The 27,443-nt window shown below is 38.3% G+C and overlaps 1 protein-coding gene across 4 annotated transcripts in view; it reads right to left on the bottom strand.

The window, feature by feature from the left end:
- Positions 1-704: 704 nt before the first annotated feature.
- Positions 705-27,443, bottom strand: part of LOC132399854 (polycomb group protein ASXL1-like) — a 90,626-nt gene continuing 63,887 nt past the window's right edge. For 3 of the 4 annotated variants that reach the window (XM_059980689.1, XM_059980688.1, XM_059980686.1), the window contains 7 exons: positions 24,447-24,564; positions 21,020-21,196; positions 19,801-19,967; positions 13,393-13,489; positions 12,006-12,111; positions 7,132-7,876; positions 705-5,049 (listed from right to left, as the gene is read on the bottom strand). In XM_059980689.1, coding sequence (XP_059836672.1) covers positions 1,738-5,049; positions 7,132-7,876; positions 12,006-12,111; positions 13,393-13,489; positions 19,801-19,967; positions 21,020-21,196; positions 24,447-24,564 — 4,722 coding nt within the window. In that variant the 3' untranslated portion in view covers positions 705-1,737. The remainder of the gene's footprint in view (positions 5,050-7,131; positions 7,877-12,005; positions 12,112-13,392; positions 13,490-19,800; positions 19,968-21,019; positions 21,197-24,446; positions 24,565-27,443) is intronic. The other variant, XM_059980687.1, reaches the window with a different exon arrangement.

Here is a 27,443-nt window from a genome sequence, read left to right as displayed (position 1 = left end):
AGTTTGTGTAAATTATTACACTTGGGATGTGAACAATTTGAGATTCGGCTATTTTACTAAACACTGGCATAGAACAGAACATAGATAACATTTATTCCAACAGTAAAAATAAATGCTGCACCCAAGCAGAACATTGATCCGTATTTGTTTGTTATTTTTTCAATTGGGTCCTTATCGTCAGTTTTAAATTAAGGCTTTTGCTTCTCAGTGCAGTAACAGCTGTTCATGAACTCACCCTTGATTTATGATGATTATTCCCGAGGGGATTAAATGCTTGCCATTACCATTTTAAAACTCAATTTTATTTTAGCAATATAGTTTTTCCCCTCTCTTAGACCAAACCAGTCTAAATTTGCTTTATAAAATTATTTTAATGCTTACTGCAAGAAGCAGCTCTCCCACGTTCCCCTACGAATGAGTTCTGCTCTACTGTAACATGGAAAGTGTGCATGTTCTGGCAGGATGTGTCAACTAGCAGATGTGTCAATTAGGTGGAAGAACACAACGTCCTCCATAGCAATTTACAGTCCATGAACAGTGTCTCTTTTTTTCTTTGCACATTTTAGTAGAGATGTGAACCCAAACCACTCCACCTTCACCTCTACTGTAACATTTACTCTTGGTCTTCACTAGGAAGTGAATTAAACCTGCCAACAGTATAAAAATATTTAACAGATATATAAACAAGGTACTGCAGCAAAATATAATGAATGCATTTTATTCAATTTACTACACAACTTTTCAATACTGTGTAAAGGTGTAAATAAAAATACAGCATAATACAGACAGAAGTCACCCACGCATTAAAGACCAATAAATTCCCAAGCATATACTCTGTCAATACAACAGCATTAAGATAGACAAATAATGGAAAGGAGAAAAACGATGGCTAGAGAGATCACTGTACCCTGAGAATGAGTTTGTAAAGCCACTTCTAAAATAAATTTATATTTGCAGAATGTCTTTGGTAAACAGGGAATGAGACTCAGGCCAAACTTGAAGTAAAAGGCTTTTTGCTTCATCATTCTTAGCAATTGCAGATGGATAAAACAAACCACTTCTTTAAGGCCACCTAATAAGCTTGCATCATTGCCAACATTGTGTTCATAGTTATGTTCTACCAAATACTGTGGAAGCAAGCAAAAAAAAAATCAAAGACACCATGTTAATAATGCTTTGGAAGCACCAATTACTGTACTCTCCATTTTAATCTCTCTGAAGAGCAATGCAAACATGCAAAGCAGACTAAATGTAAGAGACTATATGCATTATAACACTGCAAAAAAAAAAAAATCTGAACACTTTCTCTTAGGTCATGAACGGATAAAACTCAACATGCTTAATGTGGTCAGTTTTACAGTATTAACATGTTGCTTTAGGTTTTTACAAACAAAATCAGTGCATAGAGCATTATTGTGGAGTCAACAACTTCACCTTTACACATTTCTGGTAAGAAAAGACATTATCAGCAAGAAATAAAATAGGATTATCAACATATAGGTCCCTCATGATTTGCAGTCCCCTAATGGTTCATTATGAACTGCCAACATACACTTCCTAACGTTTTTGCATGCAGTTTATCTGCCCTTCCATTTATTTACAGTGGTCAGACTAGACTCAAAAGGCAAAATTATACACATTGATACACAATTCTGATACATATAAGTTGCACTTTCACCATGCTATAATAAATCCACGAGTGGTCCAAATTAGTAATTTCTTCACAATAGTTCTTTACTATCTCACCACAAGACATGATACACAAAGTTTAGATGGACCTATACAATCATCATGGCAAAATGCACCACATCCTTTGCACATGATCATGGCCTTTAGCCTGCAAGAACATTTAAAAGTCATTTCGTTGACACCACTGCTTTCAGCAAACGTCTGAGTGGGAACTGCAGAATTATGGTTCCCAAAGTTTGTCTTCTGACTCAGTGACATCATACTTCCAGCAAGGGACATTGGAAAGGTGCCCATGGACAGTTCTGAAACTGAAGTGTTGGTGATATGACTAAATCCTGTGGTACTGAAGGAAAGTTTAGGAAGCTTACCATACAATTGCTGTTGAATACTGAGCTGAGAATTAACAAGCGAATGTTCTGATGAGTGCTGAAATTGTAGACCAGACTCTTTCACAACCTTTCCACTACTGCAGTCCATCTTTATTGGACCAACATATAGCTTGTCTTTGAAATCAAATGGAATGTATGCACCATCTTTTATACCAATGATATCTTGATTCTTGTTAATTTCCCTACACGTAGGAACATTTTCAGTCTTGATGACTTTAAAGCTCTCGTGCAGTTTCGGAAGCCAATCCCTTCTTACATTTGGCATATTCTCCATTCCCATTAAATTTCTTTCTGGTGATGTTTGGGTAATGGCTGGCACATTCTCAAAAACAGAACCTTTTGACTGAATCTTAATCACTTCTGTTCCTCTGCAATTTCCATCATTTTGCACAACTACAGTGTTTTGCAAATAGCCATGACTAACCTTCTGCCTTCCTGGCATCCCACTGCAGGCCTTTGCTATTACTGAACCAAAAATAGTGTTCTGGTTCTCCAGACTTTTACAAAAGGACGGCGTGTTTGGAATGTAATAGCCAGACACAGTAGAGCTGCTAATTTGCTTTAACGTTTCAGGCATGCTTCTTGCTGTAGGATTTTGCACATTGCTAGCTTGAGTGTTTCCAGAGACGTTCAATGATTCTTTGCAACCTTCTTCAAAACTGCATGTAGCTGGCACTACTTTTTGTGGTGTCAGACCCGATTCTTCAACAGGCTTAGAAAGAATAGGTGCTCTGTTTAGCGGTTCCTGTAAAACTGGACCGTCGAGACTTTTACAGTCGCTGTCCAAAGCCAACTGAGACTGGACGCAGTGCTTACTAGATTGCAACACAGTTGATTTCATTTGCTCGAGTTGTTTCTGAGAGAGATCACTGAAATCACCTGAAAATATTTTATGCAAATGATAATCCGCTAATCTAATTCCACTGTGTACGCCACTGATTATACTTTTGATATCAGCTGTTTGTGCAACATGCTCAGCAGCTGACTGACTGAAACTTCTTTCTTGTTTAGCTGTTGGGCTCTCAGAAGGTACTGGAGGTGGCACCAGCAGTCGAGTGATCTCCAGTTTGGTACCAGAATGATACTGGGGTAAAACCTTCTCTAAAGGAAGACTGCCCTGGAGCAGCTGCGTAACCAGAGGGTTATTGACTTCAACCGATGACAGTGGGCGATTAAAATTACCAACCCTTTTTGGCCCTTCAGCACTTGGATTTAGCAGAGAGTTGATCTGATTTAAATTACGCAAAATCTCAGGCTTTTGTCTCTGGCACTCAGTCAGTTTCTCATCTTTCTGCAGCTGATTTTCCTCTGACAAATGTAACTGTTGGTGCTGATCACCATTATTAGACCCTCGGCAGGCATCAGGGCTTTCTACAATTACACCACTTGCAGAACAAATAGTGGCTCTGTCATCTTTCGATATACTTTCATTTGTGCTTCGAATACAACTGTCATCAGACAGCGGACTACTTATTTCAGGCTTATAATACAAGCTATTCTCATGGTCACTTTCACAGCCTGTCTGTCTTTTGGTGGTGAGCTGGTCAAAGGTGTCCTCTAGTACAGCAATGTTAGCTTCCACTGACTGTTGCCCGCCCTCTACCAACGTCTGCTCTTGCTTAACAAGTTGGTCTTTCACACATTCTTCTGCATCGGCAGAAGCAGTACAGTTGAGCTGCTTTTCCAGCAAATCAGACTCGACAGGGAATTTTTGTGCTGATGAATGGCTGGGATCTTTATTGGAACATACCGATACTATTACAGACGTTATTTGTTTCTCTGCTACGTGTGGCTCATTTGATATCTCCTGGAATGTGCTCGTTTCTAGCTGATTATTTATTTCGAATTCATCGCAGATGCTCTCTTTATCTTCGTGTGACGGCAAAGTTGGAGAAGTGACTTTGTGGATCAACGGGGATCCAATTTTCTCCATGGTACATCCATTAACCTCTTGCTCGCAGGGGTCACTTTCTGGAAAGTTAATTGATAGCTGGCTTGATAAAATGTCTGTAGTGCTTGTTTCACTTTCACTGGCATTACTCGGTAATGAATCAGAGGCTGCAGTGTTCACTTCTAGAACAGGAGTGTCTATTGTGTCAATTACTGCAGCATTCTTGGTTTCTGCAATTACTGTCCCAGAGAAAACATATTTCTGTGGAGGATCATCAGGACAGTTTATTTTATCATTTAGATCAGATTTCTGGGTTTGGCTGCAGGGTGACAGGAGGGGATTGTCTGTTTCAGCAAGTGCAAGAATTACAGTTTCACATTTAACACTTTTGCTAGTTTCTGTGAAAATACTATCCCTCTCTGCAGGCAACTCCACTGTTTCAGAGGGTGCATCATCTTGAAGAAGTGTAGTTTCATCACTGTTAGTCTGCTCGTCAGAAACTGCATCACTTACTTCAGAAACTGTAACCTGGTCTTGCACATCATCCAACAAATCTGGTGAATTACTGTTAACAGTATTGTATCCAGCATCACCTTCCCAATCAATGGGATAGATATCATCTGCTGTCTCTGACTTGTGTGGTGTTGTCTCAACAAGATTGCTTTCCAAGCATTCCTCGATTACAACACCTTGCTTAATACTATTCTCTCCGTCGCTGGGCTTCTCGGGTTCACTGCCTGTTCCACAGGCTTGGAATAGTTGTGCTCTATACTGATGATTTCCTGTAGCTTGTTCTGGTACTTTAGTCTTTCTGTCGTTCTGTCCGGGGGAGTCAGAGCTCCCTGGTCCATTACCACCACTACCCCTTCCCCCTCCTTCCACTGTAACATTGGCAGCTGCAGCTGCTGCAGCCTCCCTTTGTGCCCTGGCTTGCTGAGCACGGGCTTTGATATCTGCAAGCGTTCTGGCACCTGTCCTCTCCCGACTGGATGTTCCAACTGTGGTGATGATCCGAGGGCATATCTGATAGGCTGGCTGCCCTTTGACAACCCATGGTGGTTTGATTCTTGAGAGTTGAATCTGAAAGCACAATGATCCACAATCTACCATCAATTCTCTCCTGAATATAGGCAATAACCGGTTAACCTCTTCAATATTTTACAGGTGGTGACCAGATTAGACACATTAACTCTAATGTACTTAATAAAATTAAAACAGTAATGAAAATGCAACGTAAATCAAGAAACAGAAAATGCATTTCCAACAAAGGAAAATCAATAGTTTAAAAAAGAGATAGTACAGATTTTACCCCATAGAAGTGAGACACATTTGCATGCAAGCAAAACTCACCACTGGCAAGTTAAAATTCATAAAAATTCCATTTTTGTTCTGATAGTTTAACATTCATAGCAAAATAATACTTTTTTCTTTACTGGCATAAAATATATTTTTTGCCTCTATCAACATGATACCAGATTACCACAAATTGTGAGAGATACTAACAGTCTGCATTCATGTACTGTAATCGTTCACCTTGAACGCAAGATAGCTTCACATTGAAGTTAATATCTCAGTATCACTACAAACATTAAAAATTATAATGCATTTATTTTTAAATAGTGCTATATGGAAGGAAGGAACATTGGTCACAACATCAGGAGAAAACTAAGCTGTTTGACAGTACCATCAAGGCAACTTCTAAGTCGATTGTGTGTGTATTTTTAAGGATGGCACTACAATCACTGACCAGCGACCAGGTTAGCGTGCTGTCAGCGTGGACTTTGTGCCTTCTCCCCAATGACAGCATGGACTTTCTTCAATTGTTCCAGTGTTCTTCCACATTCCAAAGATTTCTCCCCATATTAATTGGCGACTGTGGTCCATCATTACTGTAGGTCAGTGACAGAAGTATCAAGGGAAGTCGATGAACTTGTGAGAGAATAAACTATAGACCTACATAGAAAGAGGGAGAATGGGACCTTTCTGAAAGGATTGTTGTAGGGGAGAGCTGATATGGATCAGGTGAGTCAAACAGCCTCGTCCTGGGTTCTAACTAGCAGGTCTACAGATCCAAAAAAATAGAAACTTCAGGTAACATTTCATATAAACATTACTCTAACATATCACCAGCTTACATTGTGTTTTCCAGTATTATACCAGGCTTACAAATGTTAAGATCCAGATTTTAATAAATAACAATATATTCCTCGCTAAACACCTCACTTTGTAGGTACTAAAACTATCTTTCCTTTCACATTTTGTATGTTTCAGTTTCAAATTAACAGCTTTATTTGAGGCCATGAAAACAGTGAAGTAGGTGCATGTGTATTAATAGAGAAGCTTATGTATTAATGTGTATTAATAGAAAACTCACCTATATCTTGATGTACTGCATAGGCTGTTGTCATATATACTTGGCCATGTGCATCACTTACTGTACATTACATAACTGTATGCTCAACAATGAAAAAAGACCCATGAAGTGTTGCTGTAGGGCAGGGTTCCCATCCTGAGGTCCACAGACCCCTTGCTTAATGGTATTGGCCCATAGCATAAAAAAAGGTTGAGAACCATTGCTGCAGGATACTATTGCAATGATACAGAAACATTATTTGTGATTCATTTTGTGTTCATACTAAACTGTCAGCAAATGGATATCTAACTTAGGGATCATTAGAATGTGTATTCAAAGAATGAAATGGAAATTATATTTAGCACAACTCAAGTCTAAATCTTCCCTGGGAGCATTAAATACTGATCATTGAACACAATAATGATCAGACTGTCATCCTGAGAGCAATTCAGTTCATACATAGACCAGCTTATTAACGTTGACAGAAAATTTTGAAAAGAACTACTACTTTTGAAACCACATATGTAGAAGATCCTGGTTCAACCAATAAACAAAAAGAGAAACACAACTTTAAAAATTCACCATTTTCAAAGTAAATGAGGAATTTAGTTCTTATATGGAATGCAGCAGGGGGAAGAGGAGAATGCACTTTTAATTAAACAAAGTTAAATTGATGTATCATAGAAATTTGTAGACTAAATTCTAATCCCAAAATTCAACCACTGCAACCATGTTACATCACTTTAAACCTCCAGTTAAATTAAAGTGTTTAAATAATGACTCATCTGTTTAAAATAAAAATCACGTACCCTAATAGGTGGCACCTTTGGCTCTTCTTTTGTAGGTTGTTCCTTTTCTGTCCGAAAGCTATCAATTGCGGTCCGAAAGGACTGATGATCTTCAAGACGCGGCTTCTTCTCGGGGCCAGAGGTGGAGGCACCATATTCAGAAGACTTCCTTTTTTGGTCTTTAGACTCTCCAAAATTGTGCTCCAACTCACTTTTCAAAGCAGCACTCTTAATAGTAAGGCAGGTGACCTGATCCTTGGAAATTCCAGCAGGCTGAACATCAGTCAATTCTAAATGTCCATCAGATTTCTTATGCTCTTGAGACTGCACTCCTGCAGGTCTCTCGGAAAGCAACATAGATTTGGACTTTAAGGCAGATTTATTTGCAAGTGCCTCTTTTGGATGCCCAGGACTAGCTTCATTGTTAATTAAGCCAAGTTGATCTTCATCTGTACAGCTAACTGTCTGAAATGCCTTAGCCTCAAAATGTTGTTTCTGGCTCCTGGTATCATGAGATGATACAGTGCACGAAACTGTATTTTCATTTTGTTCAGGTGGCTCGGGCTTTCTTTCAACAAGGCTTCTCCTCACTCTACATTTGAGGTCCACCTTTGCACTTCGAGTGCATTTCCTTATTCTCTCATCCTGCTTTTTAACCGGACTAGGTTGCTTGGAAGGCCCTGCTAAGACAGGTGAACTGACTTCTTTTTCCCTTTCCACTTGTACACCTGTCTGCTGCTCAGATTCTGCTTTCGACAAGCCCAATCTGTCAATGTAACAAAAACAATTTTATTCAGATACACACTAGACCAGACTGTACAGCAATATCTTACAAAGTTGAATTTTTTAACTGCACTTCTGTGCTCCATCCATCATCAGTTTGGAAAATTATAGCCACTTATGCCAGTCTATTCAACCGAGTATGTGACACTGTTTAAGCAAATCATTAATTAAATTTCTAAAACAAATCACTGGATTGAAAAGTTGGTTAGAAACACATTTTAACCCGATAATCACTGATTGAAAATTTATCCAACTTACAGTTTTGCAATCTGTAAAATAATGTTTCTGTTATATAAATTTTCATTAAAGAATTTCATAAATCCAAGGCAACAAAGGGACAGTTCTGTGCTGATCTTATGTAGCATTAAAGCTACATTATACAGAGCAAGGATGAAATACTTGCAGTTTGAATGGCTAGAACATGTTCTGGTGTAGTATCATACTCCAACATGCACATTTGGAGACAGAGCCATCCAAAACACTAACTCACATGCCATATGTGAATAGTTAAAACTAGTTTGCCTACTCAATGCCTGGCTCCCTCCCTAGTTAATAAACTTAAATGCACGCAGAACTCAAGCTAAAAAACAAATTACAATTGACAATTACTGCAAAATTTTACAACATGGAGGCCTTGGAGCAGAGAGTTTTTTTAAAAATAATTTTGAAGCTGCTGCTTAAAAAGGTCTTTTAAGTATGTCTTTCAACATTTTTGCGTTACAGAAGCACCAAATTCCACATTCTTGATTTATAAAGTGATGAAATTAGACACCATAAGCCTCAGTCATATGGGTTACACAACAGAACACTAACATATTCAGCAAAAAAAATTTGTAAAACTGTATCCATTTCTCCAGCAGTCCCTACCAAAAAAATGATTTTGCATAGCAAAAAATGCAAATAGAACAGGTTGACATTTCTGTCCAAACTATTCAATCTGTTCTTCAGGTGATGTACTATTTAGAGAGCACAGCCTAATATTTACCTTACTGTGCACGGAGGGATGAGGTTCACAGAGACCAAAGGTAAATATTGATAAAATACATAAATTTATTGATTGAACTAAAAAAAACTTTATCTCTAAAAAAAAATATAATTTGGATTTTGTTGGGGAAAAAAGTCAAATTACTTCATTGAGTGACCAAGTATATTTGTTTTGCACACCTTCAATTCATCCTTAATACCAATTGCTCAGAGATGGAATGATTGACATGCTTGAAATCAACAATGATGCCTTTGATAATTTTCTCATCAGGTGGGTAGGTAAACATTAGCATCTAAGTGAAGCACTCCAAAGGTGATCCCTTCGTGTCACAACAATCCTACGCCTGTCCTGGTGAAAGTAGCCATCATAAACAAAACTACTTAAATAATCACTGCATGAAAAAAGTACCAAACTTTTTCCACCATTAGCATGCAGTTTTTGGTGCTGCAAGTTTATCATTTGCAAAGCGCACTAAGGTGTGATGTGCAATGCATGTGCCTTGAGTGCATCTAATGGAAAACACCATCAGCAAATCTCCAAATCGAATTTGAACCCTGCTGGCATAGGCGGACATTCAGCCCACTGTGTTCATGCCAAATTCTTGTACAGTAACTTAGTCCCCTGCTTTCTCCCTGCAAACATCCAAATGTTCCTTCAAGTGCCTTATTGACACTGATTGACTAGGCTTCCACCATGATAATCATTCCCCATAAATATCACTTCTCTCGCATCCTCCCTTGTACTTGGAAGATGAAATTCCTTATTCCTGCAAATCTTATCAGCACCTTCACACCTTTTGTACAGTAGGATAACCAGTATTAGAAACAGCACCTCAAGTAGTGGTCTACTATGTCCAGTAAAGATTTTAGAACAGGATAGTATACCACAGGAATATGCCAGCAGCCCTCAGTGTTGTGCCAAACTTGGTACAATTAGTAATCAAATACCCAATTAAGCTAATCCCTTCTGTCAATGCATTCTCCATATCCTTCAATTTCCTCCATATTCATGTGGTTAGCGAAGAGACTCTTGAACAGCTTTACCAAAGTCAAAGGATAATGATCGAAGTACATACAGGTGCCCCCCCCCCCCACAAAGGTAGAGTGTTCCTATGAAACCTTCCTTAAGCCGAAATGGCGTAAAGCGAAGAACCATTAATTTATATGGGAGAAATTTTCGTAAAAGTGAAAATCCTCTGTAATGCAAAAACAGGATACAAATGTAGGTCTTCTGTAAAAGCGAAGCGGCGTTAAGTGAACATTCGTAAAGTGGGGGAATACCTGTATATGTTGCCATATACTACCTTGAGATTCATTTACCAGCAGGGATTCACAGGAAAATAAAGAAATACAATAGAACAAATGAAAAAGTACACAAGTGTAATAAACAGCCAATGTGCAAAAGATAAATTGTGCAAATAATGTTACAGCCAGATATTTCAGTGGCCAACTATTTTACGAACACAAGAAAATCTACAGATGCTGGAAATCCTGGCCAGCTCTGAGTCCCCCCAGCATTTTGTGTGTATTGCCAGCTACATTAATTCCACTTCTTATTCCCAAACTAACATGCCAGTCTAAAGGAATGTGCCAAGTTGAGGACAGATGCAGATTCGAAAAATAGTACCTCATATTCAACCTCAGAGGTCTTTAACCTGATATTATGAGCATCAGTTAATCAAACTTCCAGTAACCTCTCCCTTCTCTCCCCCTCCTGTATTTTCCCTTATCCCATTGCCACCTATACCCATATTCTTTTCTCTCCCCTGTCCTCTTGAGCTACTCACTATCTATACTTACTTCCCTCTAGTTTTCCCTCCTTACTTCCTTCCCTTTATTTTATGGTCCAATATCCTTTCCTCTCAAGTTCTATTTTCTACAGTCCTTTGTCATTTCCATCTTTCACCTCCCAGCTTCTTCCGTCATTCCCACTTCCTCCCTCCCCTACCTGCCTGCCTATCTTTTGCCCTCACCCATCACTGCCAGATCTCACGTCATCCTTCCCCTTTTTGTTCTGGCCATCACCACCCCACCCTTTTAAATTCCAATCCTGAAGTCAAATCTGAATTTAAAAACTTCACATGTCCATTTCCCTCCACAGGTGCTGTCTGACCCGCTGAGTTCTGCCAGCATTTTATACATTAAAAATACATGAGCATTGATAATTAAAATCAGGTTGATAAACCACAAATCATCTTTAGCAAGTCCACGGCCAATCTTTTTTATTAACTTAAACTTCCCCAAGAGTCTCCCCAGTTGTTTCTAACTGCTACCCCATGACTAATGTTTGGATCTCTGTTCTCCTACTTGGTACCTAGAAAGATCTAGAAGATTACAGAAAGAGCTTTCCATTCCCACCCTAACTTCATTCAGCATGAATCCCATCTGAACCAGTTCACTTGTTACTTCACTTACACTTTGCAAATGAAACCACAGTCATATACATTTAATTATGTGTTCAATTTTCCTTCACATGGAACCCTTCCAAGACAATCCAAACAAAGCAAAGGACAAAGTAAAAGAACATCCTTGAGAATAAATGATCGCAGTACGAAAATAACACAAAATACTTCAAGGTCAATTAAATACATTTACTGAGATAAGGAGGGATTTCTTTAGCTATAGGATGGTGAATCTGTGAAATTCATTGCCACAGATGGCTGTGAAGGCCAAGTCATATTTAAAGTGGAGATTGACAGGCTCTTGATTAGTCAGGCTTTAAAGGTTAAAGGTTATGGGGAGAAGGCAGAACAGGGTTGAGGGAGATAACAAATCAGCCATGACTGAATGTTGGAACAGACTTGATGGGCCAAATAGCCTAATTCTGCCATACCTTGTGGTCTTACAAATGGAATTGATTTTGTGGTAACTTACAAGTACAGGAAACTACAAAAGGATAATGACTCAACCATTGTTAAAGTCAAATTTTTCAGGGATTATCATTCACCAAGAAACCTCCAAGAATTGCCCTGCTCTTTGAAGTTAAAGATCTTTTACATTCACTCTATTGAAAGCAGTTTTCAACAAAATGAACTCTTTCATTGTTCATCTCCTCCAAAGTCTATAATTCTGAAACTAACTTCTATACCATAACACACAAATATATTTAGCAAACACATGGTGCTTACTTCTGTCCATAGTAATCTTCAAAGAAGTTCTCTTTCCACAGCTCCACTTTTTTCTCTTTCTCCATTTCTTGACGTAGGCGAAGCTGCATTTCAGGTGTAAACTCACCTATACAAGATCAGAGCACAGCGATAAGATTAAAACTCAGAACTGTCCACATCTACAAAGCATTCAGAGCTTAAATTACGGTTAAAAAAGAAAACCTAACTTTACGTCAATAAATTTGCATCCATTATTGCTAGAGAGAGACATTTGCTGACACACAATGGTTGGCAGAGGACACATACATACCTGCTTAGGTGGTTGGGGGGGGGGGGGGGGGGAAAAGAGACTTGATTTTGCAGGTGGCAGTGTTGGAAAAATCTTTTGGTGATTCTTATACAACCCCTTGAGCAGTGACAAACATGGTAGTGACCTGGATACATGACTCTAGCCTGTCCCATGGGGTAAATTTTGACACCTCTCCAAAACAAAAATTAACAGGGATTTCAACTCCAATTTCAAACTTGCATCAATCTCACAATACAAATACTGTTGTTCAGTCATTAAGAAGAGTCTGACCCTTCGTGACCTCATGGACTCCTGCACACCAAGCCTTCTTGTTCGAAACTGCCTAAGATCCCCAAGGTCATACACATTGTCTGAGTAATATTATCTATCCATCATAGCCTCTGTCGTCCTCTCCTTTTAATTTCTGTTTTACCTAACACAAGGGTCTTCTCCAAGGAATCCTGTCTTCATGATGTGGCCAAAATATTTGAGCTTTTGTCTCATAATCAAGCCTCCCAGTGAGCAGTCTGGCTGTACTTCAAGTATTGACCTGCTGGATCCTCTTGCTGTCCAATGAACTCTTAACACTTCCCTCCAGCATCCAAGTTCAAAGGTGTTGATTCTTTTGTATTCAGCCTTACTAACAGTCCAGCTCTCACAGCCATACATCACACCTGGAAATACTATAGACTTGACTATACGGATCTTTGTAGACAATCCTATACAAATACTTAGCATAATTTCAGAATTGATTTGGTCCCAGATTTGGGTCATTGCCAAAATTTTTCCAATCCGATCTTTCACAGAATAAGCAGGGAAAGCAAAAATAAAAAGAACACTTTTCCAATGTTATGGACAGAAACAAACACATACACCATTAAACTAAAAACCTATTTTACTGAAGGGTCTAAAATCCAAATTTTTTTTTTCTTTCTGCACAGATCCTGCCTGGCCTGCTGAATATTTCAAGCATTTTCTGTTTTATTTCAGATTTACAGCTTGTGCGGGTTATATTTTTAAGCTTTCTTCCATGATTCAGCTGAACATGCCTCATATTACTTCTTCAACTGTAGCTTGAGAAAATGCAACAAGAAAGCATTTCAGGAGAAAAAAAATTACCTTCTGCTAATCGCTCTTTCCATCCTTGAGCTGCAGAGGTGAAGAACTCGTTATTTAGAGCTGAGCTACTGAGCCGCATTATACCATCAGTGCCAACCTATAAAAGGCGAAAGGAAACAATTCCACTAAAACAAAAAGTACACCAACTGGGATATTTCATCTTTTAAAATCAAACTGAAGACAAGTCCAAAGCCCTTCATTAGGTTTTTAGGAACATGTCAGTACAGCAAATAAGTAATAGCTTTAAATTATTTTCATTAGTGATAACTCAACATTAAATATGGGAAAAGTCACAATCAATTTAAACAGAATCAGACCATTTACATGAAAACATAATGCAGATGCATTAAGGTCAATGTCAAAGTTATTTTCTGTCCCTACTTTACAAAACAGGGTGCATGAAACTCCATAGTTCTGAGCTTTCAAATTTTTTTCCCTCTTGCCCCATGACACTGGAACTAGCATGACATTGCCACCTGTCAAAATGCATTACATTTAAATTAATCATTCAACCATTGGATCAGAACATTAAGATTTCAGTAGCTGAGCCTTAAAAGATTAAATTCCAGATTTGATTCCTTATTTGCGCAGAGGTACCCAAGCTTTACGAGTATGTCAAAGGGGTTGTAAATACCTAGGCAAAGTTTTGGGGGTGGGGGAAAAAGTCAGGGCCTTGCTTTTGATTGCACTACTTTACCCATCTCCCATTGCTAGAGAACAAATGTGGATGTCAGGCATGTAAAAGGTCAGTTGTGAAAGCACATGAAGTGTGTGGGCAGGGACTGCCAGTCAGTACCGTGCATGATTAGGTTACAACTGAGCAAGTGTGGGAGTGGAGCTTAACAAAATATGCAATTTAATATCATTCTACAAACAATTTTCATAAAATATTATCTTCATTACCATAGTTGTACTGAAACTCAAGTGTGACCGTCAGGGGGAAAAGGTATTAGTTGCTTTTATTGGATCTGTTTAACTTTAAGATGGCTGTATATGAAAATGAGATCAGAACACTACTTGGTCAAGCGACAGTTAATCCTACACTAATGAAGCATCTGCATTTGACAGGCAAAATATCCGTACTGAAATACAAAGCAATGCACAGAACTCCACAAAGCTGCTCATTTGTATCAGGAGCTCATATAATGAGCTCAGTGGAAGGCATGCAGTGTTCAAAACTTACAAATTTCAACTCAAGATTAGCCATTTATAAAGAAGAACTTGGCACCATGAGGAATTTGGTGGTATTGTGAAAGCAGAAAAGTATAAATTTAGAACGCATACTCTACTACTGCTTGGACCCAAAAGACAGAGGGGAAAAATACAGTGACAATAAACAATTAGTCTCCCCAGAAAAGAGAATTTATTCAACTAACTAGAACAGAAAACCCTTGTGGAAAAGGGAATAAAAAACCCATTCACGTCAGTTTTCACAAAGAATCTTGAGTTTTCATTTGGTCACAGATCACAGTGCCACCCACTGGTCAATATCTCAAACCATTACAACAATTTTATTCCAATTGATACATCTTTTACTGTCCACATTTAAAACATGGTCTCCAAATTGTGCTTTGCTCAAACCTATTTACTACTAAATGAAATAAAATTTACTTTCTCAAATGCAGTTTAGCTTTTAAATACTGTGAGCCACTCAAACAAAATTAAGTATGGGTCTCAAGTGCATTCTTGTCTGCTTTCATTTCATTGCCAGAAAATTGGTAGAGTCTTGCAGAAATGAAACTGTCTACAAAGCTATATTCAATGACTAAGTTACTCAATTTGAAAATCAACATGATGTGCAAATTTGCAGTTATATAAACTTTGATGCAGAAGTATCTTAACAATATGAACAAGAATTAAACAGTTTCATTTGGCATCAAACCTCTCCCTATTTTGACGTACTCTGCGTCATTCCATTAATTCTCTAAAAGAACAGAAAATTAGGCTCTAAACTCATGTACCCAACTCTAAATACAAAGAAACCCAAATATGTTTCATACTTTATTCAGTCTCACAAGTTGGCAACTCATCTGTGCATCAACATGAAAAGAAAGAATCTGGCTTTACCATTTCAGAGAACATCAAAATGCACAACTGAACCGAATTAAAATTTCATTGTTGTTAACATAACCACAAAAAAGCAGAACATATTTCAAGAGGAAGAAAGTGTTGTTCTACAAAATACACTACTTATTTTTACATCTGAGGTAGCTAACTAAGACACTAACAATATATCCTATTAATTGAAAATTTCTGAACAGTGCTCAAGACATTCACATACAACAGCACGTTTTTTTCTAGCATGTTCACACTTTGCACCAGCTAACATTCAAAGATAAAAACAAAGTATCCCGCATCAGAAGACTGGATCTGCAATGGTATCTGCGATACTTGCTCTCACTTCTCAAAAGCTTAAAGAGTTAGATCCAAGAATAATATTCAACTGTCCATTCTGCCCCTGTTCATTATTTGAACAAACTATACAATTAACAATAATCTACTGATGGGTCCCTCTGAATTTTCTCTGATTACAATGAAAATTGGGTAATATTTATATAATTTAATACCTTGTAATAAGCAAGGATGTACATAAAACTGGATAACTATCTCAAATACAAGAGGAAAGAGCTTAAAAAAAGGTTATTGAGACCTTCAACCATAGTTGTATGATTAGTACACAAGTCTAATGTAACAAAACGCAATTTTATCTTAGTTTCTGGTAATTCTCTCAACTACACCTCAATTAGCAGCAGCCATTATACTTGACATGCAGACTGAAGCTATCAAGCTCAAATCAATATGGAGAATATTTGAGAAATGACTAGCAATGGTAAATTTGAAAATTTTACAGATCATATAGATAGATTCCCGTTTCTCTTCTATTTCACACCAATGGACAAGTAAATACAACAGTTACCCCAACCTCCACCATTCAACCATTGTCATCTATTTTGTAGACAATATTTTTTCCTGCCCTGCAGCAGGAGAATCTGCTCAAACAGCCCAGAGTTTTGTCCCAAATTAATGAATATGCATGATGTGTTTTGGTATTATCAGTTTGGTACTGAGAAAAAGATCTTGCAGACATGTTGAGCATAGAACAGACTGTTACAAGGGCAGACTTAGCCCTCACTGAACAGACACAGCTACCAGGTAATACCTCAAAAAAAAATTAAGGGTGAATATCCTCTGGATGCTCTGCATCCTCCCACAGTCCAAAGACGTATTGGTTGGTAGGTTAATTGACCATTGTAAAGTGTTAAGGTTAAGATTAGATTTGGGGACTGCTGAGCGGCATAGCTCAAAGAGCCAGAAAGGCCTGTTCAGCACTATACGTCAATAAATAGAAAGCAAGATTCCCAGAAAGGGGCTTTGAGTGGCTCTGTCTTGACCACAAAGTTGCTACATCCTCTATCAGACTTTGTCCTCTCAGTGTTGGCTCTCAATCAGTCCTTAATTTGGGATGGGATGGGTTGAGGCCAATTTTGATAGCATCAGACAGAAATTTATTTTACTTGGGAGAGGCTGCTCGAATGAAAAGGTATGACTGACAAGTGGACGGCTTTTAAAAGTAATACAGGAACCTTAATGGACCAGGGCTATTGATGCTCTTGAACATAGTACTTCCTTCCTAACAAGGTAGAGGCAACTGGGATCAAGCAAGTCATTGAGTACAAGTAGAAGGTTAAGGACAAAATTAGGAGGGCAAAACTGGACCATGACATATCCCTGACAAATAAGGTAAAGGAAAATCTCAAAGCATTCAATAAGCACATTCAGAGCAAAAAAGGTAGCTAGTAGGTCCTCTTTAAGATCAATGTAAATGTCTACGTGATAGGCGAGATCTTGAACGTACATTTCTTGTCTATATTTACTGCGGAGAAGAACATGGAAACAAGCAAATCCAGGGAAGGAAACAGTGATATTCTGGAGCAATTCAACATTCCAAAGGAGATGTTGGAGATTTTGAAAAATGAGGGCAAATAAATCCTCAGGTCTTCACCAGATCATTCCTTGGATGTTATAGGATTAACCAGATGAAAGTGCTGGGATCTGTAGAAGACTTCTACATCCTTTTTTTTCATGGGTGAAGCACTGGAAGAATGGACAACAGCCAATATTGTGCCTTTATTTAAGGAGGGAAACGGGGATATAGTCCAGTCAACTTTTTATATTAATGGTAGTAATGTTATTGGAAGGGATTCTGAAAGACAGGATTTATTTGCATGTGGAAAGGCATTTAGGGAAAGTCACCATGACTTTATCCATTGGAAATCATGCCTTATCTTTTTTTGAAGGAATGACCAAGAGGAGTGAGGAGGCAGGGAAGTAAATGCTGTCTACATAGACTTCAGTAAATCCTGACAGAGCCCTCAGGGCATGCTGGTTTGAAAGATTAGCTAGCCAGCCAGATCTAAAATTGGCTCAATGGTCACAAGCAGAAGGTGGTAGCAGGGAGTTGTTTTTCCAGACTCCCGGAGGTCACTAATCAACACCACTGGGACTGTTGCTACACTTTATTCTCTACATTAATGATCAGAATGTAGGTGGCATTTTTTTTTTAATGTTTTTAGATGTCACCAAAGAATTGTAGAGGATAGCAACAGAGGTAATCCAAGGTTACAGTGCTTATAAAAAGTATTCAACTGCACCCCCCCCCCCCCCGGAAGTTTTCATGTTTTGTTTTACACCATTACATCACAATGGATTTAATTTGGCTTTTTTTTGACATTGATCAACAAAGAAAGACTCTTTTGTGTCAAAGTGAAAAAGATCTCTACAAAGTGATCTAAATTAATTAGAAATATAAAACAAAGTAATTGACTGCACAAGTATTCAACCCCCCCCCCCCCCCCCCCCCTTAACATGGCACACCAAAATCATCACTGGTGCAGCCCATTGGTTTTAGAAGTCACATCTGTGTGGGCAGTCAAGGTGTTTCAATTGATTGCAGTAAAAATACACCTGTATCTGGAAGGTCCAACTGCTGGTGAGTCAATATCCTGGCAAAACTACACCATGAAGACAAAAGAACACTCCAAGCAACTCTGCAAAAAGGTTGTTGAAAAGCACAAGTCAGGAGATGGATACAAGAAAATTTCCAAGTCACTGAATATCCCTGGGAGGACAGTTAAGTCAATCATCAAGAAATGAAAAGAGTGAGGCACAACTAAATCTGCTGAGTGACCATGCAAGAAGGGGACTAGTGAGGAAGGCTACCAAGGGACCTATGACAACTCTAGAGGAGCACAAGCTTCAGTGGCTGAGATGGGAGAGATTGAGCATATAACAACTGTTGCCTGGATGCTTCACCAGTCGCAGCTTTATAAGAGAGTGGCAAAAGAGGAAAAAAAATCATATGAAAGCTCAGCTACAGTTTGCCCGAAGGCATGTGGGAGACTCAAAGTCAGCTGGAAGAAGGTGTTATGGTCTGATGAAACAGCTTTTTGGCCATCAGACTAAACGCTAGGTTTGGAAACACCACATATGAAAAGACACCATCCCTACCATGAAGCATGGTGGCGGCTGCATCACGCTGTGGAGATGTTTCACTACAGCAGGCCCTGGAAAGCTTGTGAAGGTAGAGGGCAAAACGAATGCAGCAAAACACAAGGAAATCCTGATGCAGTCTGCAAGAGAACTGCGACTTGGGAGAAGATTTGTTTCCAGCAAGACAATGACCCCAAGCATAAAGCCAACGCTACAGTGGAATGGCTTTAAAACAAAGTTAATATCTTGGAGTGGCCAAGTCAGAGTCCAGACATCAAATCAATTGAGAATTTCTGGCTGGACTTGAAAAGGGCTGTTCACTCACGATCCACATGCAATCTTCAGCAGCTTTGTAAAGAAGAATGATTGCAGAGTCCAGATGTACAAAGCTGACAGAGACCTATCCACACAGATTCAAGGCTGTAACAGCTGCCAAAGGTGCGTCTACTAAACACTGAGTTGAAGGCGGTGAATACTTATGCAATCATGTGTTTAATAATTACAATAAATTTAGAGAAATTTGTTTTTACTTTGATACAAAAGTCTTTTCTGTGGATCAGTGTCTAAAAAACAAAATATATATACACTATGATTCATAGTTGAAAAACAAAAAATTAAAACTTCCAATGGGGGGGAAAGAGGTAAATACATTTTATAGGCACTGTAAATCAACTGGGAAAGTGGACAACAGAATGGAAAACGGCATTTAACTTGGGTAACGGCAAAGTATTGCATTTTGGGAAGTTAAACCAAGGTAGGATAGGCACAGGGAAAGGCACATCTCTGGGGAGTGTTACGAAGATCTTAAAGTGCAAGTTCACAGCTCTTGTGTAGTTTTTTTAAAAATAGGAATGCACTTTTAAAAAAATTTAAAAGCAACAAATCTTCAAATTAAATTACTTCAAATGCCAAGCATACCTGCCTGTCCACCTCCGGCAGGAGAAACAGCAGCTGCTGCTGGAAGTGTAGTGGTAAAGAAGTGAAAGTCCGAGAGTTGATCAAAGCACGCAAGTTTGTGTTGACTAGAATTGATCCAGGTGTTTCGACATCAATCTCTTCCCCTCTGTTTCGCTTCATTTGTCCTGCTTGAACAATGTAATACAATACAACATATTACAACTGATTAGATCACAAATACTTGTAAAAACAAACTGTGAACGAGTTTATTTTGCTACTGTTAGCATTTAGATTCAGTTCTATCCCCTCACAAAAACCGACCAGCAGCAGCCATCGTTGGTGAATGGACACCTGCTCCCAGACATCCATTAACCTAACAGCCCACTGCAGGTGTGACAGTATGAAAATAAACAGCAGTTCTGTGATGAATTACCATTCCAGGACTCAAATCTCCACTCAGCTGCACCACCATTTCATGCCAGTGTGCAGCTTTTAAAATCTGATCCTGCAACAGTAACTAGTAGTCAGCCGTCTTTACATCAGTATGTATTCTGCATGAACTGTGTGATAACTAAATCAAAAGGATTCCAAACATTTGGCAATGCAGCTGAATATGAAGCAAATAAACCATGTAAAATCTACTGTTTTCACATTAAAGTATCAGTATTTTGTATGTGACCTTTTTAACAACTCACTAATTATAAGTAGTTATGCTTCAAGGATTGTAAAGAGAACATTTTACTTTAAAATAGTAAAATGGGAATAGTATCAAATTGGAGAAAGGAAGAAATATTTTTATGCAACAAGTTTTGATCTGGATGCAAGTGGTAGACACAAGTTAATAATTAATTTCAAAATGGAAAGGATATACAACTGGAAAACATGAAAAAAACATGTGGCCCACTACAATGATTCATCTGTCAAAATCTTAAAAGAAATTGAACAATAATTTATCTAAATAACAGGACCTCCTACATCAAGATGCTTTGATGCTACTGAAAGGAATTAATAATTGAAGGAAACTTTCCAAGACAAGCTGAATTCAAGAATTTTTCTGAAGTACATCAATAGCGAGTCAACACATATCATTGTAATTTGTCTTGTATGGTGCTGAGTACATTCTTTAAAAAGGGGGTAATTTCATAATCTGCTGGTACTAATGCATTTTTACAGCAACTTGCAACTGTCTTTTAACATAAGTTTAAAACCCCAAACAAAAAAAAAAAGCAAAATTCCTTACCTGTGCTTGACCTCCTCAAGGCTCTGAAGTGTTGTCCAGGCTTCCGGTTCAGGGTTGGCCTGCACTGAAATTTATTCATTTCTGTTCTGTTGTACTGAATGCTAGCCGAGGTAACTGTGCAGGAACTACCATTAGATGCACTGCTTGATTCACCATCTGTGTGCTTGGCTGCAAACACTGAAAGCAAACTCTACTCAACATCTTGACCAAGAAACAATTTATGTAGATTATGGCCTGAACACTGTTACAAAACCAAAATCACATCAGGCCATAAACTACATCAAAATTTAAAGACCACTGAAAACATCAGGCTAAAAATGAGTGAAAGCATAGTGAAAGCATTGTTAAAAATGCTACCCATTTTCCAGTAAGAGCTTTACTCTAATGCAAAATTTCAAGGATTTACCATAGAAAAGTAGCCCATATCAATGGAGCCCACTGACCTGCATTTTATATATAAAGGAATTCAATTTGCCGTTTAAATCTTTAAGACAGAACTTATCTGCATTATAAACAATTACCATCAAGGTTAACTAAATAGCAATAAATGGCATAAACAGAAAAAAGGCGATTACAGAACACACCTTTGGTATTATTTGTACTTTCCTACATGGACAAAAATTTTAAAATTGTACAGTATACTCAGGGAACATGAAATAACGCATGTACCAACCAGCCCAGTAAAACAGCTATGGCTCATCGCCTTTGAAAAAATTGTCCAATTCCATTATCCTTCAAACACAAATTATGAATAAGAGTGCACAGAATAAAATATAGCAAAGAATACAGAAGGAGAGGGGCAAGCACTGTAATATCAGCAAAACGAAATTTGAGTTTTGCCATCCATAACATACAATTTTTCTAATATCCCGTAGGATCTCAGAAATTCTACTAGCTCCCTGTCTGTTCTTTCCCAGATGTAACTACTTGTCTGTTGTGAGAAAAATAAGCAGGTTTATTTCATGATCGGTTTAGTTCCAAAATGGAAGAGGTGGCCTTTAATTTTCTAGTCCTTGTCCCAATTTAGACACAAAGCAACCCACGAGTCGAATGTGACTTTTGTGAGATAGGATTAAGCTAAATTTGCAAAGGCAGAGACTATTCAGAACAATTCAGCATGGCTTTGTTTAGGGGAAGATCATGTCTGAAAAATTTAGTCAAATTAATCAGAGTGTAATGATGTAGTTGATGGGCTTTAGTAGAACTCATGACAAGTTCCCACATGAGAGACTGGCTCAAAAATGACACCCTTGGGATGGAAAGCAAGTTGACAAATTGGATCCCAATTGGCTTGGTAACAGGAGGCACAGGGTGACAATGAAGAGTTTTTACAGCTACAAGCCTGTGATCAGTGGTGTTCCACATAGATCTATGCTGGTAACTTTACTGGTTGCTATATATATTAGCTAGGATCTGAAATTTCAGGTTTCATTAGCAAGTTCACAAATGACAGAAGTATGGTAAGATAGCATTTCTTTATATTTGGGTTAGTAAATTCTATGTAGGTTATATACAGGCCTTTATATATAGCCCCAGACTGTTTATGCCAGTGACATACAACTTCTTAGGTATTCACACAAATGAGGCCCAAGTCACTGAAATCTGGGACATGGGACAAGGAACAGGCAAAAGAATACTGTACTGAAAAGGCTGGGTCAGATAGAGCACAGCCACCTCCAACTAAATTAAAATAGAATAAACTAGACAGTTATTTAATTGGGGGCATCACATATTAGCTTGCTGCAGAGTCAAAATGGTAAATATTAACATAGTTCAGGGGAAAAAATGAGCTGAGGTTGAAGTATTTTCTCTTTAAGGAAGCATGGATTTAGTAATGGTGAAACAGAATTTTAACAAAACAAAAATGCCTGCAGTCAATCAAACTCAATAGGAAGGAAGGTCAGAAAGGATGCATCAAGAGCACCTGATCCACTGCTGTCAGATTCTGCATCTCAAAAGTTAAAACCTTTCATATATGCAATTCCATGCATTACATATTGAATTAGCCCTGACTTACTGTGTTCTCAGACCAAACATGCAGAACCAGGTTCAATATTTTCTTCTGAAATGAAAGGATCCCTATTTATTTGCAGACTACTTTCTCTCACAGAACATCAAAGGACATGTGCACTATGCTTGATCTTTTTTATTTTTCCACTTAATTGACTAAATAATTAAAATATTAAACCAGGTTCTTGCTAGCACAACAGCATGACTTACATTGTTTCTTCAAAGTTTGAGTTGGACATACTATCTTGGTCTGACAGGGTCAATAATATGTGATTTTGCATTGAAAAAGCTGCCATAGCAGAAGTTTGGTATTTTTTAAGTCATAAATCTCCATACCTCATCACATTGGGTAGTGTAACACCACTGCATTAGTCTGGAATACTAATGAAGTTGTGTTCAATTACACCAAGTAAGTGTGAATAGAAAAATACTTAAATCAATAAAGAAAACATGAAGATGCTAAAGCATCAGTCAGTCCTTGAAAAAACATTTGTTTATTCAATATTGATTCCAGTCCTGTTTTAAAAGTTGCCTCTCAACTATCCTAGCAAACAGCTTAGTTGCAAACTATTATGTAGTTGGAATTACTAGCATACCACCAACTCCAGGCAGCTAGTGTGGACCTGCCAACCACATCAATATTCCATGAATGATTTCACTTTAACAAAATCTACTGGCTTTTTCTGTAGTTAGTTAACAGTGGCTGGAGCAATACAAGTAACAAAAATGCAACAGATGACAAAAAAATATTAATTAGCAATTAGGGATATAAATCTGGATTTCCTATTGGGGGAAAAAATCTGGAACTTTAAAATAAATATATTTCAACACTAATAAATGTTTTCAGGAACAAAAACACTGTTTTCTAGGCAAGCAGAGTCAGCCTCTTATTACATGAACACAAATTACCAGTGCACGACTATTGAGGAACCTCTGAAAGGAATGGCATTAGAAGAATTGTGAATGCAATTTATTACCCAGAATTCTCAGCTGTTGTCTTTTCAGGTGAACATTGGAAAGTGCAATCAATTTTTAAAAGTTCAAAGTAAATTTATTATCAAAATACATGTGTGTCATCACACACAACCCCGAGATTCATTTTCTTGTGGACATGCTCAGCAAATTCAAGAACCATAACAGAATCAATGAAAGACCACACCTAGCAGGGCAAAAAAACAGCCAAAATGCAAGTCAACAAACTGTGCAAGTATAAAAGAAAAATGAAATAAGAATAAATAGAGAATGTGAGATGAAGAGTTCTTGAAAGTGAGTCCTTAGGTTGTGGAGACAATTCAATGAAGAGGCACGTTATCATAATAAACTGAACAATTTCGACCCTCAAAGGGGGAAACAATTCAAAATTGATGTAGACCCAGTGATTGAGAGCAAACAATTGCGTGCATTCTGGTCATCTTACCTGAAGCAGATTCCACATGTTCTCCATTAACTTTTAACGGTGTCAGTACAACTCTTGGAATGGATTTACTCATCATTACCGGAACTCCAATCTTCTTTTTCGGTTGTTGCTTCACAGGCTGTTGCATGTGATAATACATGTATTTAGATAAAGCAAAGGAACTTTGTTACATATACCCTGCATTTCACAATCTTGGAATATTCCAAGGTGCTTAGCAATTAAAATGTCACTTTGAATATACAAAAACACTGATATCTCACAGAAACATGACAATTTGCAATCTAAATCCAATTGTCAATCAGGATAACATACCAAAGTACTCTGAAGTTGGGAATGGGGACAAGATTAATGAAGGGGATGCAAAGAAGTCAGAAATCAAGATGGAACACATATTACACCTCCTTGCTTTATTAAAACTACACTTTCATCATCAATAGCTACATCAAATTTGACTTCAGATCAATGGAGCAAGGCTCTGAGCTTCAAATCCAGCTTCAAGCCAGACAGCAACTACATCAAGGGTTATACACATATCCAAGATCAAAATCACTATTGAAATTAACAGCAGCACAGACGTTTAAGGTATATTAACCAGCATTTTATATTCTAGAGCCAAAGTCCTGCCTTAAAGTATGAAAATGTACCAAGCTCCCATATCATAGTAAAGAAAAAGTATTACCTTTCCATTCTTAAGCAGGGTATATTCAACTCACAATTTGCAAAGTGGAGCTCAAAACACATGCATCATCTACAGTTAGATTCTGTGTTTGCTACTCTGAATTAAATTTGTGGAAATAACAACTATCAAAGGTTTCCTTTTTTTTGGAACAACCAGTTCCACCAAACGGGAGCATAAATGTTCCAGTATCACACATACAAATCAACAGAACACTAAATCTATAAAGCTCTATAGTGCACTGACATGGCTCAGGATGGCAAGCAAATTGGATATTTCCCACAATTAATGACAGTTTTCAAATATCTGTTTGTGCTTCAAAGTATATATTTTTTCTCTCTAGATTCACTCTTGTTCCCGGCAGCACTTGTTCCCCTGGTACCAATATATGAAAAAGCAATTGGCAAGGATCTTAGAAAATGATAGCAGTTCTGTCAATCCAATACCAAGACATACAGAGCTTTAATCTTCCACAACACAGTTTGGTTTAATAGAAAAGTTGCATCAATATATACTTGGATATCAATAGTAGTGTAAAAGCCCCAAAAAAATTCAGCATTTTGCCCCAAGAGAGTTGAGCAAATTTCTACTTTAACTTAGAAACTCACATCATCGTCATCATCTGCTTTAAGTGTAAAGTTCTTGTGGGAGATAAAGTATATACTTTACCACATAATTAAAGATGGAGGAAACACTTGATAGTATTCAGTAAGCCTTCCAATAGCAGGAAATCAATGTACAAATCAGCAGATACAGAAGTAGTGAAGTTCTGTGGTAAGTCACCATCGGCAAGTCTTGGATGGATACTGAAATTTGAGACATATAGTTAGATCAGAAGTCCAGATTGAAGCCTAAAGGTCCAGATTGAAGTCCAGAAGTTGAGGTCCAAAGATCAAGGTTTGATGGCCAAAGCACCGAGTCTGCAAATCTCGAGCCCATGTGGAATCGAAGACATCAGGCCTTTGACTTCCAAGGTCACTGGAGGCTGAAGGCTAAAGGTGGTCTTGGAGGACTGTTTCTGTGTGGGGGCATGTGGGAGAGAGGTACAGGCTTGCTTCACTGTGACTGTGGGATCACTTGGGATGTTCCGTTTTGTGTTCTGCCGCGCATTCTACATTGGCAATATGTGGCAACACTTGTGGATACCTACCACATCCTCAGGCGTGCTGACTGTTAACACAAACAATGCATTTCACTTTATGTTTCAATGCAGATGAGGTGCCATGATGGTGTAGCAGCTAGTATGACACTATTATAGCTCAGAAATTGGGATCAATTTCGACATCATAGAGAAGTACAGGCAGTCCCTGGGTTACGAACGAGTTCCGTTCCTGAGTCCATCTTTAAGTCGGATTTGTACATAAGTCGGAACAAGTACATCCGGTATTATTTAGCGTCAGTTAGTCAAACGTTTGACTTAGTATATAGTATATATTTTACCTTTCTATGTATGTAAAACACTTAAACATATGTATTGCAATGATTAAACCATTGCGTTGCTTAGTAATAATTGTAGTTTTCATCAGGGCAGGGCCTTTCACATGCTGCATTATTCTCACTTTATCCTTTAAAATTGCTCCGATTGTTGACTGTCTGTAGCCTAACGCTTTTCCAATGGCCGATGACATTTCACCTCTTTCCAAAAGCTTTATTATTTCCACTTTATTTTTGATTGTGATCGCTTCCCATCAATGGAACAGAAAAACTGCAGGCGGCGGGTCCTAAGGACCACCGCACTGAATTCCCCGGGTCCCAAAGTCCACCTCACTGAGACAGATTAAATGGGACAAGTGGAGGCTGTGCTGGGTTTGGGTACTTGATCCTCCACAATATTCCATGTGGGAATTTAAACTAGAGGTGGCAGTGTTTTTTTTTTAACGAGGTCGAGTTGCGAGCTCAACATCAACTCGGCACGAATGGAGAGCGCGCTCGGGAGCAGTCTGTCACTGGATCGAACTCAGGAACCTCCGTCCTCGAGCCCGACGCTGATCTCATTGCACCTAGTAGACCGGAAAAGGGGGAGGGGAGGGGTCAGGGTGAATCTTGCTAAGAAAAATTTAAGCCAAATACAAAGTTACACATTCAACAGCAACGACTTAAAATGGTGTACGGCATCGCGATCCAACTTAAAATGACAGACAGCATTCTCCTTCCTCGGTTCGTAAGTACGAGTTGTCCGTAAGCCAGACATTCATAACTCGGGGGCTACCTGTACAGCACAGAAACAGGCAGTCTGACCCATTTAGTCAATGCCAAATGACTTAAACTGCCTATTCCCATTGACTTTCACAAGGACTACTATCCAAGGTACCTATCCAAAC

This window comes from Hypanus sabinus, chromosome 9 (genome assembly GCF_030144855.1).
Source record: "Hypanus sabinus isolate sHypSab1 chromosome 9, sHypSab1.hap1, whole genome shotgun sequence".
NCBI lineage: Eukaryota > Metazoa > Chordata > Chondrichthyes > Myliobatiformes > Dasyatidae > Hypanus > Hypanus sabinus.
The sequence above is the reverse complement of the archived record's forward strand: the minus strand, read 5'-3'. Positions and strand labels throughout refer to the sequence as shown.